This window comes from Aquarana catesbeiana, linkage group LG04 (genome assembly GCF_042186555.1).
Source record: "Aquarana catesbeiana isolate 2022-GZ linkage group LG04, ASM4218655v1, whole genome shotgun sequence".
In the NCBI taxonomy this organism is placed as follows: Eukaryota; Metazoa; Chordata; class Amphibia; order Anura; family Ranidae; genus Aquarana; species Aquarana catesbeiana.
Window position 1 is genome coordinate 307,687,449 of NC_133327.1, and position 18,427 is coordinate 307,705,875.

Sequence of the window (18,427 nt, forward strand, 5' to 3'; positions counted from 1 at the left end):
GAAGGTCCCAGAATTGAGTTGATCTGAGGTGTAGGAACTGGGACTGATCTGGGGTATGATGGCGCAGGAATTGGGGCTGGTCTGGTGTCTAAAGGTGCATCCATTTGGGGCTTACTTGAAATCTGAAAGTGCAGAAATTGGGTGATACGATGTATGAAGTTGCATGAACTGGAGTGATCTGAGGTGTGAAGGTGCATGAACTGGACTGATCTGAGGTGTGAAGGTGCATGAACTGGACTGATCTGAGATGTAAAGGTGCAGAAATTGGGCTAATCTGAGGTGTGAAGGTGCAGGAATTAGGGTGATCTGAGGTTATCCTTTACTTTACCACTTTCTATTGATCTTTGAAAGCTCATTAATGTCTTACTATTATTCAAGTCGTTTATAGCATTTACTTTAATGTTTCACAGAGCCTGCTTTCTGAACTACAGAGGTGTTAAGAGGATGACTTTTAGGGGGTGGAATCGGTACAGGAATCACGGCTGGCAGGCAGCAAGGTACCATGGGATTGGGATACAGTGCCAATAAAAATTCGCAGATTGCCGCAATTACTAGTAAAAAAAAAAAAATAAATAATAAAAATGACATAAATATATCCCCTATTTTGTAGACACTATAACTTTTGCGCAAACCAATCAATATACGCTTATTGCAATTTTCTTTACCAAAAATATGTATTAGAATACATATCGGCCTAAACTGATGAAGAAATTAGTTTAAAATTAATTTTTTTTGGATATTTTAGCAGAAAGTACAAAATATTGTGTTTTCCTCAAAATTGTCGCTTATTTTGTTTATAGCGCAAAAAATAAAAACCGCAGGAGGTGATTACATACCACCAAAAGAAAAGCTCTATTTGTGGGGAAAAAAGGACAAACTTTGTTTGGGTACAACATTGCATGACCGCACAATTGTCAGTTAAAGCGACGGAGTGCAGTATCGCAAAAAATGGCCTGATCATTAAGGGGCAAATCCTTCCGGGGCTTAAGTGGTTAAATCTGTGCTTCAGAGTTGCCTATATTTACTGCCTGAAATGCATGAAAGGTCCACATAATAAATTCTATAAGAATGATGGTTGCAAAACTACATGCCAGTGAAGCATAGAAACCAGAAGTTAGCTAGACTGGAGCAATGAACAATGCTCAGATTATACAAAGTACATGTCTAAACAATTACCTTTGATTATACGATTTGGGATTGAATCTATTATATTGCAAGTAAAAGGCCAAATGCAATGACAGCTTTACTGCCTTTTGCCGACTGGCAAGTTCTCTCTCACCTATACATGGTGTATCTCCAACACGTCCAACCATTTTATTAGTAGTTCCACCAGTAGAGGTCGCACAAGCCACATTTCCTTGGCTGTCAACAGCCACAGCACCAACAGTTCCTGTACCTCTACAAATGAAGAAACAAAATCTCAGTGTAGTGCAGTAAGTACACCTCTACACTCCAGCACTGATTTATTAAAGGAGTTGAGAGTGTGCATATTAAAAAAAGGAAAGAGTTAAGATTCACGTTAATTATCCAAACACAGATAAAGCAGATTGTCAATTTTAAACATCCAAGATTAGATGACTGAAATGAATCTTCACTTTAACATTAACTTCTTTAGTAATTCAGTCTCACTGGGTTGATTTACTAAAACTAGAGAGTGCAAAATCTGGTGTAGCTGTGCATGGTAGCAAGTCAGCTTTTAAATTCAGCTTGTTCAATTAAGCTTTGACAAAAAAAACCTGGAAGCCGATTGGTTTCTATGCAGAGCTGTACCATATTTTGCACTCTAATAAACCAACCCCTGCTGTGTTTTGTAGTTTAGAATCATTCATTCAGGTGAAAAAAAAAAAAAACTAGCTCCCTAGTTTTACTTGAATTTGGGATCATGATTTCCAGATTTTGTAGCTAATTTTGGCATTACCAAGCAACCATGTTTTATACCTTTTTTTTCAAAACTGTAGGATATTGCACTGACAAAGAAGTGAGTTTATGTCAAGCCACAGGGTGAATGAGAACCATGAACATCTGACTGCTAGTTGCAGTGACACCCTATAAAAGGGATTTTTATTGTGCAATATCAACCCATACAGCATAAAGGCTTTGGATTTACTAAAACTGGGGAGTGCAAAATCTGGTTCAGCGCTGCATAGAATCCATTCAGCTTCCAGTTTTTTTTTTCAAAGCCTAATTGAAAAAGCTGAAGTTAGAAGCCGATTGGCTACCATACACAGCTGCACCAGATTTTGCACTCTCCAGTTATAGTAAAATCAACCCCAAAATGTCTTTGTATTTCACCTAGCATTTTATCAAATTCCATGTTCAGTCATACAGCAGCAGCACACCCAAATTGAGTATGGGTAGCGGAGTCCTAAATTGTAAAACTGAAACATCATGAACTTAAGGGTCTCAGAATTTGAATATATTGTATATCAGAGGTCTCACTTATTGCAATGTATTTAGCTATTTATGAAAGATGAGTGTATGCAGCTCTAAAAACATAAAATTAAAAGTTTTAGTGTTTAAGACAAAGTCCTTGTTCAGGGAAAAAATGGGAACCACCCACGGTGTAGACAGATACAATTAGGTGAGCATGAGATTATCCTCCACTGAACATCAACACACCGGGCCTCTTAACGAAAATGGACCACTGAATTACAGGTGGTCAAACAAGCATGATATGTCCACAGCGTCACAAAACCACTTCAATTGGATCATAGATGGCTGAGTCTTGTAGTCTCACCAAATGGAAATTCATAGGTACATGCATAGAATACAAGAAAGCAACTCCTCATGGTGTAATATTTAAAACCAGGATAAATTAAATAGCCAGAGTACTCACATTTTATTAAATAAAAACAGGCATGTCAGAAGCTGCAGTCTGTCATGGATATCACTTGTTTCCAACCACAAAGATGGCCGTGATTGGCACGTTACAGCGTTGTGACGTCGGAGCTCCACCCTACGCGGCGTTTCGTCCAATGGAATGTCGTCAGGGGCGTGCTCAGAGCTCGTTGTATCCTCTTTATATAGGAAGGAGGGCGAGATGGAAACTCCCATTCCCCCTGCACTCCAAGCTTCTCTCTCATCTGCCAGAAGCGGAACCGCGTCATAACCGGATGTTTACACCACGGCTTAGACATACATGACCAGACACACCCACGGCGGCAATGCTTAGGGAGACCAGATTGGTATACTTTATAATGTTTCCTAACTAGTTTCTGAGAGAGGAGAAACTAGTTAGAAGGAGAAAGAACCGGGCCCAATTGGAAACAAAGATAATAGATATATAAAATGGAAGAACCCAAAAATATCCAAAAATGGAAATAAAACTAAAAAAAAAAAAAAAAAAAAAAAAAGATATTAATAGAATTTACAGCTTAATCAAAAACTGGACTATGAAATAGATGCAATGCTGCCATCTAGTGGTTGAAAACAGGTAGTACAGAAAATATAAATGCATAAGAACAACATGGAGAAACTAAACATGCTAAAAAGGAAGACTAATCAAGGGATTCAGCTATTGTTGATAAAGGCATTAACCACTTCCGGACTGCCCACCGTCGTTTTACGTGATGACTTTGAAGGAGGTTATCGTTATGGCAGCAGCTAGCTGCCATAACACCGGTCTCCTCTTCTTCAGCTGGCGATCCGCTACAAGATAAAAGTGATCTCTGTGTGGATTCGCCTCAAGATCACTTTTATCGGCGGCGGGAGAGGGGCCCCCCTCCCGCCGCGATCCGGTGCCCTCCACCGCTTACCAGAGCCATCAGCAGAGGTGGAAGCGATCGCGTCTGTCCCCTGCCTGGGTATGGAGACGAGTGAGGGGAAGATGGGCCCCACTCATCTCCATATCACTGCAGGGCGGAAGCAATGTCAAAACTTCACTTCCACCCATTACTCTTAAGGGGCCTTTTTTTTTTTTTTTTTTTTTTTTAAATGATATTTTTTTCTCTTTATTGCATTTTAATGTAAATAAAGTCCTTTTGATCCCAGATCTCATAATTAAGAGGTCCTGTCATGCTTTTTTCTATTACAAGGGATGTTCCTTGTAATAGGAATAAAAGTGACAATTTTTTGTAAAATAAGTAAAAATTTTTTTTTTTTTTTTTAAACGTGCCCGTTCCGACGAGCTTGCGTGCAGAAGCGAACGCATACCTTACTAGCGCCCGCATATGAAAATGGTGTTCAAACCACACATGTGAGGTATCACCACGATCGGTAGAGCGAGAGCAATAATTCTAGCCCTAGTTCTACTCTGTAACTTAAAACATGCAACATATAGAATTTTTTAAACGTCGCCTATGGAGATTTTTAGGGGAAAACTTTGTCGCCATTCCACGAGCGGGAGCAATTTTGAAGCGTGACATGTTGGGTATCAATTTACTCGGCGTAACATTATCTTTCACAATATAAAAAAAATTGGGCTAACTTTACTGTCGTCTTATTTTTCTAATTCAAAAAGTGCATTTTTTCCAAAAAAAGTGCGCTTGTAAGACCGCTGCGCAAGTACGGTGTGATAGAAAGTATTGCAACGACCGCCATTTTATTCTCTAGGGTGTTAGAAAAAAATGTTTGGTGGTTCTAAGTAATTTTCTAGCAAAAAACAAATTAAACAACAAATCTCAGAAAGCGGCTCGGTCTTTAAGTGGTTAACATCCCATTCTATGTTTAAGCCAAATGGTCTGTAAGATTTTAAAACAGAAAATCCACCAGGTCTCCATCTTTGAGATCTCTCTCCTGATATGGCTGCCTCTCCAATGAGGATCAAACCTATCTATAGCCATAAAGGATGTGCCCTTTAAGCTCTTATGTCACAAAATATATTGTTTTGATAAACTATGGTTCAAAAAACCTTTACGAATATATTTGCCAAGTGTCTAGTTTAAAGCTTACGAATAGTGTGACTCGCATAGTGTAGGCCGCAAGGATACATGATCATATACATCACATTCTTGGTCGAACAAGTGATGAAAGATCCCACATCATATATTCGACCAGTAACATTAGAACTAAAGGAGAGGTACTTTCTCTCCCTGAGACAATTATTTTGATAAAAAAGGTGTAGAAATTGCGCCAACTCCTGGAGTAAACTGAAATGAAGCAGCCAACACAACAATCTGACCGTTGCAAGTGTAAAAATAATAATAAAGTGTGGCGCTAATAAATTGCTAAGCAAGTAGTAGTGATCTCTGTGAAAGAATATTTAAGACTTAGAGTGTATACCCATAGAGTGAATGTTAAAACATCCCAAAGGATATATAGAGGTAAATAATAACAGTGAATGCTTAGGTATGTGAAGGAGTGAACGCTTAGTAACAAGCAATGGGTTAATTAAGGAACAATTGTGCATAAGATACCATATTCAAAAAAATATATAATAATAATACAAAGTGTCCCAGTATATTGAGTGTGTAGCTCAATAGAAAAGTATTGTCCGTTTGTGCAAATACTGAGAGAAAAGACGTCCAAAGCCCTAAGGAGGGTAAACATATAAAAATATTGGAAGTCTGTTATTGGGAAGATGCGGTACTTCGAGTAAATCCCACAGCCATCTGGGTGTAGGCCATCTTCATATGCAGTGATTTAAGGGCTGTTTTAAAAATCCTTAAATACAGGTGGGTTCCTCACTCATATAGATGGTTTCAACATAGAGAGGGAAAGACAAAAGGATGCCCTTACCAGATAAGGTGGACTCACAGGCCCTTGGCGGTGAGTCAAACGAGCTTGTATCGTCAAGCGGTATGGGGTGGCGATCTGTGAGAAGATTTTGTGTGGAATCTCGTCAGAAGTCCTCAGATGATGTACCAATTTGGGATCAGGAACCTCCAAGGATCGGCTTCGGTTGCCGGTTGATCGTTTCCTCAATGGTCCATCCCATGAGCGAGTGAACAAGGAAAAGAAGAAAACTTCCACATAGTGTAAATCCTTATTTTTCAAAAAAGCGTAATAGCACTTTATTCAGGAATACACTCCGAAAAATTACAAACGAGGGCAGTAAAAACTTGGTTAAAAATACAAAATAATAAAAAGAGGCATAAAAAATGGTATAAAAACAGCGCAGTGAGTAGTGGTGGGGTGTAATCATAGAAATCCAACGCGTTTCGCCCGCAAAGGCTTCTGCTGGGGTATGAATAAGCCCCCCACACAACTGCGCTTTATATATCCTTGGAGGTTCCTGATCCCAAATTGGTACATCATCTGAGGACTTCTGACGAGATTCCACACAAAATCTTCTCACAGATCGCCACCCCATACCGCTTGACGGTACAAGCTCGTTTGACTCACCGCCAAGGGCCTGTGAGTCCACCTTATCTGGTAAGGGCATCCTTTTGTCTTTCTCTCTCTATGTTGAAACCATCTATATGAGTGAGGAACCCACCTGTATTTAAGGATTTTTAAAACAGCCCTTAAATCACTGCATATGAAGATGGCCTACACCCAGATGGCTGTGGGATTTACTCGAAGTACCGCATCTTCCCAATAACAGACTTCCAATATTTTTATATGTTTACCCTCCTTAGGGCTTTGGACGTCTTTTCTCTCAGTGTTTGCACAAACGGACAATACTTTTCTATTGAGCTACACACTCAATATACTGGGACACTTTGTATTATTATTATATATTTTTTTTGAATATGGTATCTTATGCACAATTGTTCCTTAATTAACCCATTGCTTGTTACTAAGCGTTCACTGCTTCACATACCTAAGCATTCACTGTTATTATTTACCTCTATATATCCTTTGGGATGTTTTAACATTCACTCTATGGGTATACACTCTAAGTCTTAAATATTCTTTCACAGAGATCACTACTACTTGCTTAGCAATTTATTAGCGCCACACTTTATTATTAATTATTTTGATAAACTTTGCACTTTCTACATCGATAGTAGCCCCCTAAAATCTCAAAAAAAAAACAAAAAAAAAAAAAACTTTGTCTTACTGGGGGGCTAATTACGTTTGGGGCTATCTGGAGTCTCATAGGGGGTGCACCTCTATTAGGTGACACTGGGTAGTTCCGGGAGCAAAAGACCTAGTATTCTATCATTTTTTAGAACACCCCAGTGTTTTCCAAAAATCTTTTTAATCGAAAAATGTTGATTCGAATAGGTAGTATAAAACGAAAAACGAGAAGAAAATTCTCCCCCTTAGTCTTATTTTAGTTTTTAATAAATCATCTTTCTCTTCAGGCAACATCAGTTATAATCCAATCAAGATCTTTTTTTTTTTTTTAATATTTATTTATTTCAGGTACTTATATAGCGCCGTCAATTTACGCAGCGCTTTTACATATACATTGTACATTCACATCAGTGCCTACCCTCAAGGAGCTTACAATCTAAGGTCCCTAACTCACGTTCATACATACTTGGGACAATTTAGATAGGATCCAATTAACCTGCCAGCATGTCTTTGGAGTGTGGGAGGAAACCGGAGTACCCGGAGGAATCCCACGCAGGCACAGGGAGAACATGCAAACTCCAGGCAGGTAGTTCGTGGTTGGGATTCGAACCAGCAACCCTTCTTACTGCTAGGCGAAAGTGCTACCCACTACACCACTGTGCTGCCCCAATCAAGATCTTTAACTGCATATCTCTTCTGTAGGAAGCGAGTTTTCAAGAACTCCGCCTCCCTCAGATAGTGCTCCTGTAAGGAGTAATTCCTCCTCAATCTGAGGAATTGACTCATAGGAACAGACCTGAGCCAAGACTCATGATGGCAACTATGTAGCCATTCCTATACGTATCCTTGAAGTATGTAGAAGTAATAAGCCTGTCGTTTTGTACTCCAATTTCCAGGTCTAAAAAATGTATAACGGAAGTACTGGCCTAGTGTTGTAGAACAATGCCTATATCATTGGTGTTAAGCTCACCAATGAAGAGATCCAAAGAGACACAGTCTCCTTCACATAGGAGGATGTCATCAATGTATCTTCCCCAGAAGACCAGCTTAGTCCTCTGTCGACCATAGATGACGTCCTCCTCCCACATGGCCATAAAAAGATTAGCCATACTAGGCGCAAACTTGGCACCCATCGCCACGCCCCGACCTTGCAGATAGTAAGGAACATTTAACCAAAAATAGTTGTGGCTCATAGCAAAGTCGAGGAGATGGAGAAGGAACTGTTGCTGCAACCCACGAATGCCCAAATCTTTCTCCAAAAAGCACTTCACAGCTTCTCTACCATGGCGATAGGAAAAAATGGTGTATAAAGAGGCCACGTCAGCAGTAGCCATAATATACCCTTCTTTCCAAGTGATTTTCCTTAAAATGTTAATAACCTGTGTGCTGTCTTTAAGATGGGAAGGAGTTTTTGGAGACAAGAGGCTGAAAAAAATTGTCTATGTATCTCCCAATCCTAGAAAGAACGGAATCAAATCCGTTAATTATCGGGCAGCCAGGTGGGTTTAGAGTTTTCTTATGAACTTTCAGGAGATAGTAGATCACCGGAATGCAGGGTGCAACCAGGATCAAATAAAACTTCTCCATTTTGTTCAAAATGCCTTTATTGAAACCCTCACCTACTATCACCTGAAGTTCTCTCTTGTATTTCTGAGTCGGATTATTTCCAAGAGGAAAATATGTATTCTTATCAGATAAGATTCTATTCATCTCCTCTACATAAGCAGCACTGTCAGGAATGAAAATACCGCCCCTTTGTCAGCCGGGCGGACGGTAATGTCAATCCTCTGTTTAAGAGAGTGCAAACCCCTTTTAAAGACTGCATCCATCCCCTTTTTCTCTATGGTCAGTTTGTCAAGGTCTTTGAATACTAGGTCCCTAAAAACTCCAACTGAAGGGGCTGAATGGCTTGGAGGGTTAAACAATTAAGCATTTTACAAGGTGGTATGTTGAAACTCAGATGGAACCATAGTCCTATTACGAATAGGATGAGAAATAATGTATTTCTGCACATTAAGTTTGCGAATGTACTTATGAATATCCATGTAAGTTTCAAACTTATTTAAGGGGCGCGAGGAACAAATTTAAGACCATGATTTAATACCACCTTCTCTTCATGATGGCTGTACTTAGATTGAATAGCCCAGTATCTGTTAGACCCGCCTTCTTTTCTGACCTTGTCCTCTTCCCCCTCTGGTCCCTCATTTGGCTCTATGTTTTTTTTTAGACTGCCTCCCTCCATGGGAAAAATATAATTGTTTAATTGAGGATTGGTAGATTGGATAGGTATATGGTTATAATCCCCCCAGTAATCACCCCCACCATTGTCCCTCTCATATGTGTAGGGGCCCCCTGGTAAAAAATTTCCACAGTGGCTCCAAGAATTATTACTTTACATGTATGTTGTACAATGTACCTGTCGTTACCACCATAATGTTCGCCCTCTTTGTAGAGAGGCGCAAACCTATTATGTGTGTTTTAAATTTAGCTATTTATGACTGAAAACACTACCGTTGCTGGCCTTTAGTTTAGAGCTACTACAAAGAATACTAGTGCTGCTAGCAAGTTTGACAGAATTACACTCTGCTTTGCTTTTGCTAAAATGTCATGACCAGTTGCAGGGAATTTGCACCCGTTTTCAGATGCATAGACATGCTCTTAGCATTTGCACCTGCAAGATAACTCAAAACTAGCAACACTACATTACCACAAAGTAAACAGTTTATGTGTTAATAAGAAATACATTCTACAATCTATGTGCTACAGTAATTCTATTAGCATTTTAAATGATAGATATTGCTTTCAAAAGTTTTTTACATTCATACCTAAAAATAATCAGTCGAAAAAGTAACCTGGCAGGATAGGAATAGGAAACAGCTACTGCCAAGTTGTTTTTGAAGCAACATGCTTAATGAAAATTAGAAGATAGAAGATACAATCTGGCTTCTATTGTCAATTTCCTGTGTTCTAACAAAATGTAGACTGGGCACTATGGGCGTTAAAAGCATATGGATGAGTGGTCTTTAATTGTTCTTAGGAAGTGTTCTGCAGGACTTTAAATATGAACAATTACCATCACATCCTGCATGCCAGTCCCAAGCATGGCATCCTATCTCAAAAATAAAAAAGGGAAAAGACTTTCAAGAGTATCAGAGTATCAGTGGTACCCATGAAGCTGGCACTCAGATTTGCTATGGGTTGGATACGATTGGATATATGAAAAATATACAAATATCCATTATACTCACAAGGTGAGAATATTCACAAGCATAGCATACAGTCCACACACCGGACGCATGTATACATGATATTTCATTATCCTTTTTTGCTCTTTTTTTTGTATTGATTTATTGATTATTTGCATTATATAAATTATTTTCATACATTTTTAGTATAGGGGTTGGTCTGTAATTTACGGGATTTGGGCCTTATGGGGGGTCGATCCTGGACACTGACATTGACATGGAGTGTTATGCCTTTTTTTTTCCTTCTGCCTTTTGAAGGTTCTGACGGCACTGTATATCTTTGGACTGTCTGTAGACTGGCTCCACTAAATTAGATCATCATCCAGTAGCTACATAAAAAGTGTGTGGCAATTTAATTTTTACATCTTTCCACGTTGTTTTTTATTTTTCTGCATGGTGTAATTTTTCATGCCAGGGTGCATTTGTGTTATTATTTGGAGTGGGCCTGGATGCCTTGTGTCTGGTTGGCACAGTGTCTGTTATTGTTCAAGTCCATATAATGACAAAGGCTCTGGATGTTATATGAGTGTTTGGCGAGCCTCCTACTCTGGCAGTCCTGAAAGCTGTCATTGACAGTTATGCATTCCACTAGTGCAGGCTTTCCTCTCAGCATCTGTTCCATTAGTGGGCACACTCGGTTTTGACCAGCAGCCATTGGATTGGAATTATGCTTCCTGGTGACTGACAGGGTGAGAGCCTTTTGCAGATCTCCTTTGTATTTTCCATATCTTTGAATGTACTTACATTGGAGCGCTTGGTGCACCCGATGGCATTATTGGTGTGTATGTGTATTGGTGCTCATGTAGTCCATTGACTTCTGATGGAGCATTGGTGTATATCAAGGGTCTCAAACTGGCAGCCCTCCAGCTGTTGCAAAACTACAAGTCCCATGAGGCATTGCAAGGCTGACAGTTACAGTTACAAGCATGACTGACTCCCTCAGGCAGGGGCATGATGGGACTTTTAGTTACACAACAACTAGGGTTGCCACCTGTCCGGGATTCATCCGGACAGTTCGGGTTTGGAATCCTGTGTCCGGGTTTCAAACTGCCTGAAACCCGGACACATTATTAAGACTGGACATTGGCCTCATGCAGGGTTGCTGGCTGCAATTGTCTAAGCTGAGTGTCTGTTAAACTCTTACACACTGCCCAAAGCCAGCACTAACAGTTTCCCCCACATACAGATGGGAGAGGAGAGAGGTCTCAATCTGCTCCTCTTTCTCCCGCCCCTACCCCCCCGTGTCTGCCCACACTCCAATCCCCAGCGCTGTGCCTCAGAAAAGGGAAGTGGGGGGCCGGAAATTTGAAGTTCAGCAGCCTCAGATACATCTAGATGAGAGGTGCTGACTGCCAAGGTGTGAGTGAGCTCACCATCCATCCCTGCCTGTGACTGAAGTCTCCACCCTTCTCTCTCCTGCCTCTGAGTGAGTACACGAAGGGAAATCAGGGTTCTCAGAGCACCCCTTATATCACTGTTCCCCTATACACCTGAGGCTTCACTGTGCATCAGAGTACACAGTGTTCCCCCTTACATCAGAGTCCCCAGAGTACTCCCTTACAGTGTGGGGGAACGCTGCAGATTCAGATGTAAAAAGGGGGACCTCTGTGGATTCAGATGTAAAAAGGGGGACCTCTGCGGATTCAGATGTAAAAAGGGGATTTTTAAAACAGCTTACCTGTAAAATCCTTTTCTTTGAGGTACATCAGGGGACACAGAGCCATAGTAATTACTATGTGGGTTATAGGCCACCTTCAGGTGATGGACACTGGCACGCCCTAAATTAACAAGTGCACTCCCTATATAACCCCTCCCACTACTGGGAGTATTCAGTTTTGTAGCCAAGCAATACACGTGTATACCAAGAAGGGAGGGACCTCTGTGTCCCCTGATGTACCTCAAAGAAAAGGATTTTAAAGGGAAGCGGTTTTAAAAATCCTGTTTTCTTTTCATACATCAGGGGACACAGAGCCATAGTAATTACTATGTGGGATGTCCCATAGCAATGGCAACTGAAGGGAGGGAGACACAATAAAAAGGTAGGGCATTAAGAGGCCAGAGCACATATACTGCAGCCTGCAGTACACTACGCCCAAAGGCAATATCCTGATGACCTTTTACATAGATTTGATAGAATCTGGTAAATGTATGGACTGAAGACCAAGTTGCGGCCTTGCAGATCTGAGCTATAGAGGCCTGGTAACGCACCGCCCATGAGGCACTAACAGCCCTGGTGGAATGTGTTTTAACATGAAAAGGAGGAACTTTCTTCCTCAGACCATAAGATTAAACAATCACTTGACTAATCCATTTGGAAATAGTAGATTTCGATGCTGCTTGTCCTCTTTAGGACCTTCTGGCAGCACAAACAAAATATTTGTTTTTGTGAATCTGAGCGGTTTCCTAAAAATATACCTTAACCGCTATTACTACATCAAGGGAATGTAGTGCCTTCTTTTCCTTAGATCGAGACTCTGGGGAAAAAAAGGCAGAATAATATCCAGGTTCAGGTGAGAACCTGTCATCACTTTTGGTAGAAAATTTAGGATGCGGCCGCAATACCACCTTATCCTTATGCATAATTTAACATATGGCTCTTTACAAGACAGAGCCGCAAAATCCGATATTCTTCTTGACAGAAGATATGGCAACCAAAAAGACTATTTTTCTTTAAAAGAACTTAGGGAATTTCCCGTATAGGTTCAAAAGGCTGATCTGTAAAGCCAACAAGACTAAAATTCAAATCCCAAGGATTTAGAGGTGCCCTGACAAGGGGATTAATTCTGGTTACCCACTGAATAAAAGTGTGCACCAGAGAGTGAGAAGCAAGAGGCCGTTGAAAAAAATATTGATAAGGCCGAGACCTGGCCCTTGATCGTACTCAGGGCCAGGTTCATTTCTAATCCCATATGCAGGAATTCAAGAATCCTGCCCTATGACATACTTCCTGGGGTGCCAACCCCTGGATCCATAACAGAAAATATGTGCCTACCAGATTCTAAAGTAAATGACTCTGGAGGCTGGTTTCCTAGCATTAATCAAAGTAGACACTACTGAAGGAGATAACCCATGATCCTTTAGAATGTGGGTTTCAATAGCAAAAACCACTAAATTTAGCGTTTGTAAGGTAGGATGGAATACCGGACCTTGAGCTAGAAGGTCTGGCCATAATGGCAGGGTCCAAGGGACTTCTATTGCCATCTTTATGATCTCGGCAAACCAAGATCTTCTGGGCCACACCAGGACCACCAGAATCGCTTCTTCCCCTTCCTGCTTGATTCTGCGGAGAAGGCGTGGAAGTAGCACAACTGGAGGAACACATAGATCAGTGAAAAAAACTGATCCTATTGGGAAGACCAAGGCATCTGTTCCGCACGCTAGCGGATCCTTCGTCCCAGACACAAAGTTGTCGACTTTGTTGTTAAATCTGGACGCAAACAGATCTATGTCCAGAATACCCCATTCTTGACATATCGAGAGGAAGATGTCGGGGTGAAGGGACCATTCTCCCGGAAACAATAGTTGGCGACTCAATAGTCCGCCTGCCAATTCTCTATCCCTGGAATGGACATTGCTGATAGACAAGGTATGTTGCTTTCTGCCCAAGCTAGAACATGATTCACTTCTTTTTGGACTGCACTACTTCTTGTGCTCCCTTGGTGATTTGATGTAAGCCATATCCATGGCATTGCCGGATTGAATCCTGACAGGACAATTCCGCAGCTTGAGCCAGGACCAGATGTACTGCCCTAATTTCTAGAACGTTGATGGACAGGGTCCTTTCTGGTCCTTGGACCATTTCCCCTGGACAGAAGCTTCTTCCAGGACTGTTTGCCAACCTAGAAGGCTGGCATCCGTTGTTACCATTTTCCAAGATACTGGTAAAAAAAAAAAAAATTCCCCTTTTGGAGGTTGCTGACACCAATTGAGGCTCAGACACACCTGGGGGGATAAGAGCATTGGAAAAAAGCAAAGCCTGAACCTTCTTGTTCCAGACCGACAGAATAGAGTTTGTAGCAGTCTTGAATGAAACTGCGCATAAGGAACGGCCTCGAAGGAGGCCACCATTTTCCTTAACAATTTCATGCACATCTGAATGGAAAGTTTTCTTTTTGCTTTGACAAGTTGAATCAGTTCTTTACTGGAACCAATGCTTGCCTGGGGTAAGAATACCTTCTGTGTACGGTATCTATGACTAGCCCCAAGAACTGTAATCTCCTTGATGGTTTTAAAGGAGGATTTTTCTAGGTTGAGCATCCAACCTAGGCATTCCAGGTAGCTTACAGCAGAGATTAAACTTTGGTTTAGGCCATAGACTGATTGATCTACTAAAAGCAGATCATCTAAATAGGCTAAGACCGTTAACCTGACTAAGGGAGGTGTCAGGATTTTTGTGAATACCCGTGGTGCAGTGGCTAGACCAAATGGCAGAGCCACAAACTGAAATTGGCGATTTTCTACTTCGAAGTGTAGAAATTTCTGATGAACGGGAAATATCGGTACGTGGAGATATGCATCTTTGACATTGATTGGTGCCAGAACTCTCCTCCTTGCAAAAATGGAGACCACCGATCGGATTGCCTCCATGCAAAAGGACCAGATATTTAAGGGCTGGTTCAGATCTTTGAGATCTAAAATGGGTCTTACCTCCCCGTTTGGTTTTGGAACCGTAAGAAAAAAAGGTTTGAATAAAACCCTGAACTCTGTTCCTCTAAGGGAACCTCTGATATTACCTCTTGAGAAAAAAAAGATGATCCAGAGCAAAAAGAGAGACTTCCTCTGGATTTCTGTAAACATTTGACTTTAGAAAACAAGGAACTCTTGGAGCTCTAGTTTGTAACCTAGAGAAACTAAGGAAGCCCATCTGTCCTGACATTGTTCCTGCCAGATTTGAAAATTGCAGAAGCCTTCCCCCACCCGAGTAAACGGGGGTGCTCCTTCATAAGGAGGCCTTAGCATTTTGCTTTGTCAGGCTTTCTGCCCCAAGACCTCTTCTGGCCCTGGGACTGCCCCTGAGGTCTACCTCTTGAGCTTGACAGTGAAGGCCGTCAAGACTAGGGGCAGATGCTCCTGGTACTGGAGAGGCAGCATGCTAAAAAGGAGAAATGTTTGAACTTCTTCTTTTACTGGCAAAGGAGAACTTTTCCCATTAGAAAACCTTTGGATATATTTATCCAGATCGTCTCCAGTAACCGTTCGCCATGAAAAGGGAAACTGGCTAGGAGCTTTTACATGGTGCTTTGGCTGACCAATTTACCAGCCACAGGACTCTGTGTGTATGTACTAGTCCCAGCATAAGCCGTGAAGCTTGAATGATACAATTTACCATTGCATCCACCGTAGTGCATCTGATACGCCAGCCCATTACTGGGCCTGCTGATCAGGAAGAATCTTAAGTATCTCTACAAACTGATCCTTATGGACGGAGATACCCCAATTGCCGTAAGAATCGGCTGCATTACTGAACCTGCCAGAGATATGTTGTTCTTAAGCAGAAGTTCCAACTTTTTATCTGTTGAATCCTTACCATTTGCGCATTGTCTATCGGACAAGAAAGAATTTTATTCCCCGAGGTGATTGCAGCATTAAATTGCTGGAACCTCCCACTTCTTATAGAATTCTTCCTCCATAGATACACCTTTTTGGAGGAAAAAAACAGCTTATCCAGGTGTTCCCATTCTGAATATAACAGCTTTTTTTTAGCCCTGAATGGGTAGGAAAAGCGTCCCCAGACGGGGAAGGTTACCAACCAGAGGTGGGCTCATCACTAGACTGCACTACAGTCAGCAAAAGGGTTAAACGAACCAATCTAGTGAGGGAGTGTACCAGAAATGTGAGATTACTCCCTCCATACTAGGATCCTCAGAAGAGGATATATTAGTATCTTCCAGGTCTCTTTGGAAGACCTTCCTGATCCCCTGCCCCTTGTACCTCAAATGAGGGTCCTCAGCACTGGATGGGGATCTGCTATGATAGAACCCACTATGGAAAGTTATAGCATAGCATAGTATCAATATCATATCATAGCATCAATCTTATTTTCCACTAGAAATGGTAGAAGAAAAAACCTCCTGTGTGATAGATATATACAGGGACTGAAGTGTTCAGTGCTGGTGCAACACCAGTCTCCCCTGACGGCTCATTCTGACCGACTGCATCACTCTCAGAGGGGGATGACATTCTTTTGGACATGGATTTAGGTTGTTTGTAAAATAATCAAACCACTACCACTCATAGCCTAACGCACAAAGCAGAGGCACTACCAAAAGAATGCATACACTGCTAGGCTATAGTCCAGCAATAAAAATGCTGCTATTAATGCCCAGCCTGAAAACAATGTGTCAAAGGAAATACCTGTGTTACCAACCTGAGAAAAGCCACCTCTGCTTTTGTGTCCCTCCACAGCCTGCAGCAGCACACAGTGTGCTTTTAAAAACTACCTCCATGCGTCCCTGGCGTCGGAGAACGCCGACAGCCCTCCCCCCCCCCGCGCTGCTTACGGCTCCACCCTCCTTTCAAAAGTTTGGGTTTTCCTGCGCGAGCGGCGGGCTATAGATTCATCTGAATCTTTCCAGAGCTGCCGGCAGGGGGGGGGGTGTGTAAAACAGCCGCCAGGCGGCCTTTTTTTTTTTTTTTAAAAGAATCTGGGCCTCTACTCTCCCCTGAGGGGGGAATCCCAGTGCAGGGGCTACCCACAGGAAGACAAGTTACCCCTCTTACCAGAGGATCTGCTTTGCCGGAGGAGAAGGAGGAAGTGTTCTCTTCTGACACAGTGGCTGTTTTCAGCATGAGGCGATGAGTGCTCAATACAGCCCCCAGTGGTGACACATAGGCATGACAACATTATTCAGTTAAAGGAGACTTTCATGAAAAAAATTCAAAAATCTAAACTTATCTTTTCCCGCCGCAGGGTTATCTGTGGTAAACCATCAGACCCAATCTTCACCCTTCACAGTGGGCTCCAAAAAAACCTTCAGGAACAGGGGAACCTTGAGGTATCCCACAATCCTGGACCTGCAACAGCACCCTGCCAGTAAAACTTTATTTGCCTTAATACCAAAAGTACTGGATCCCAGGGTCCAGCTCTCTAGAAAGAGAAGCATTTGCAAGCAAAAGCCTCGTTTCTTCGGATATGAGGCCTGGGTACCATTCAACCTGGTCTAAAAGACACTCTGAATGGATCCGTCAGCATGGCTAGCCCCAGCAAGGATTGCTCCAGTGGAGCTCAGCACAGCACATCTTTACTCGTGACCAACACCTTAGACACTGGCGAAAAAACTGAGGTACTCCCAATAGAGGTAGGGGTTATATAGGGAGTGCACTTCTTAATTTAGGGCGTACCAGTGTCCATCACCTGAAGGTGGCCTATAACCTATAGTAATTACTATGGCTGTGTCCCCTGATGTATGAGGGGGAACTCTGCAGATTCAGAGGTTAAAAAGGGGGAACTCTGCGGATTCAGAGGTTAAAAAGGGGGAACTCTGCGGATTCAGAGGTTAAAAAGGGGGAACTCTGCGGATTCAGAGGTTAAAAAGGGGGAACTCTGCGGATTCAGAGGTTAAAAAGGGGGAACTCTGCGGATTCAGAGGTTAAAAAGGGGGAACTCTGCGGATTCAGAGGTTAAAAAGGGGGAACTCTGCGGATTCAGAGGTTAAAAAGGGGGAACTCTGCGGACTATTTAATTGCAAAATATATGTATAGTTTATACTATAAAAAAATTGCTGTGTGCCGCTAAAATGTTTGGGTTTGACTTGAAGAAAAGGTGGCAACCCTAACAACAACTGGAGGGGCCACCAGTTTGAGAATCCTAGTGTATAGCCACCTTAGTAAGTTTTCATTTTTTATGCTTTAATTTTTACATATTTCTAAGACACATAATCATCATCCCCATTATTATTATTAGCATTATTTTTTTTGCATTTTTTTTTTTTTAAACGATTCCCATTAGCCCAATGTTCTTTATTTGGGGGTGGAGTTGCATCTTTGTCCCCTCCCCTGTTACTGGGTGCAGTTTAATAGAGTATGTTCACTACTTGTATGTATATATATATATATATATATATATATATATATATATATATATATATATATATATATATATATATATATATACACACATATACATATATATATATACACATATATATATATATATATATATATATATATATATATATATATATATATATATATATATATATATATATATAGAGAAGGCCGGGTTCACACCAATGCGAACTGGATGTGGTTTTAACCGCATCCAATTCACAAAGCAGGAG

At 41.4% G+C, this 18,427-nt stretch overlaps 1 protein-coding gene across 2 annotated transcripts in view; it reads right to left on the minus strand.

Annotated features, from left to right (window-relative positions):
• ASRGL1 (asparaginase and isoaspartyl peptidase 1) overlaps positions 1-18,427 on the minus strand; it is a 117,403-nt gene that overhangs the window by 36,192 nt on the left and 62,784 nt on the right. For both annotated transcript variants that reach the window (XM_073626765.1, XM_073626764.1), the window contains one exon: positions 1,280-1,398. In XM_073626765.1, coding sequence (XP_073482866.1) covers positions 1,280-1,398 — 119 coding nt within the window. The remainder of the gene's footprint in view (positions 1-1,279; positions 1,399-18,427) is intronic.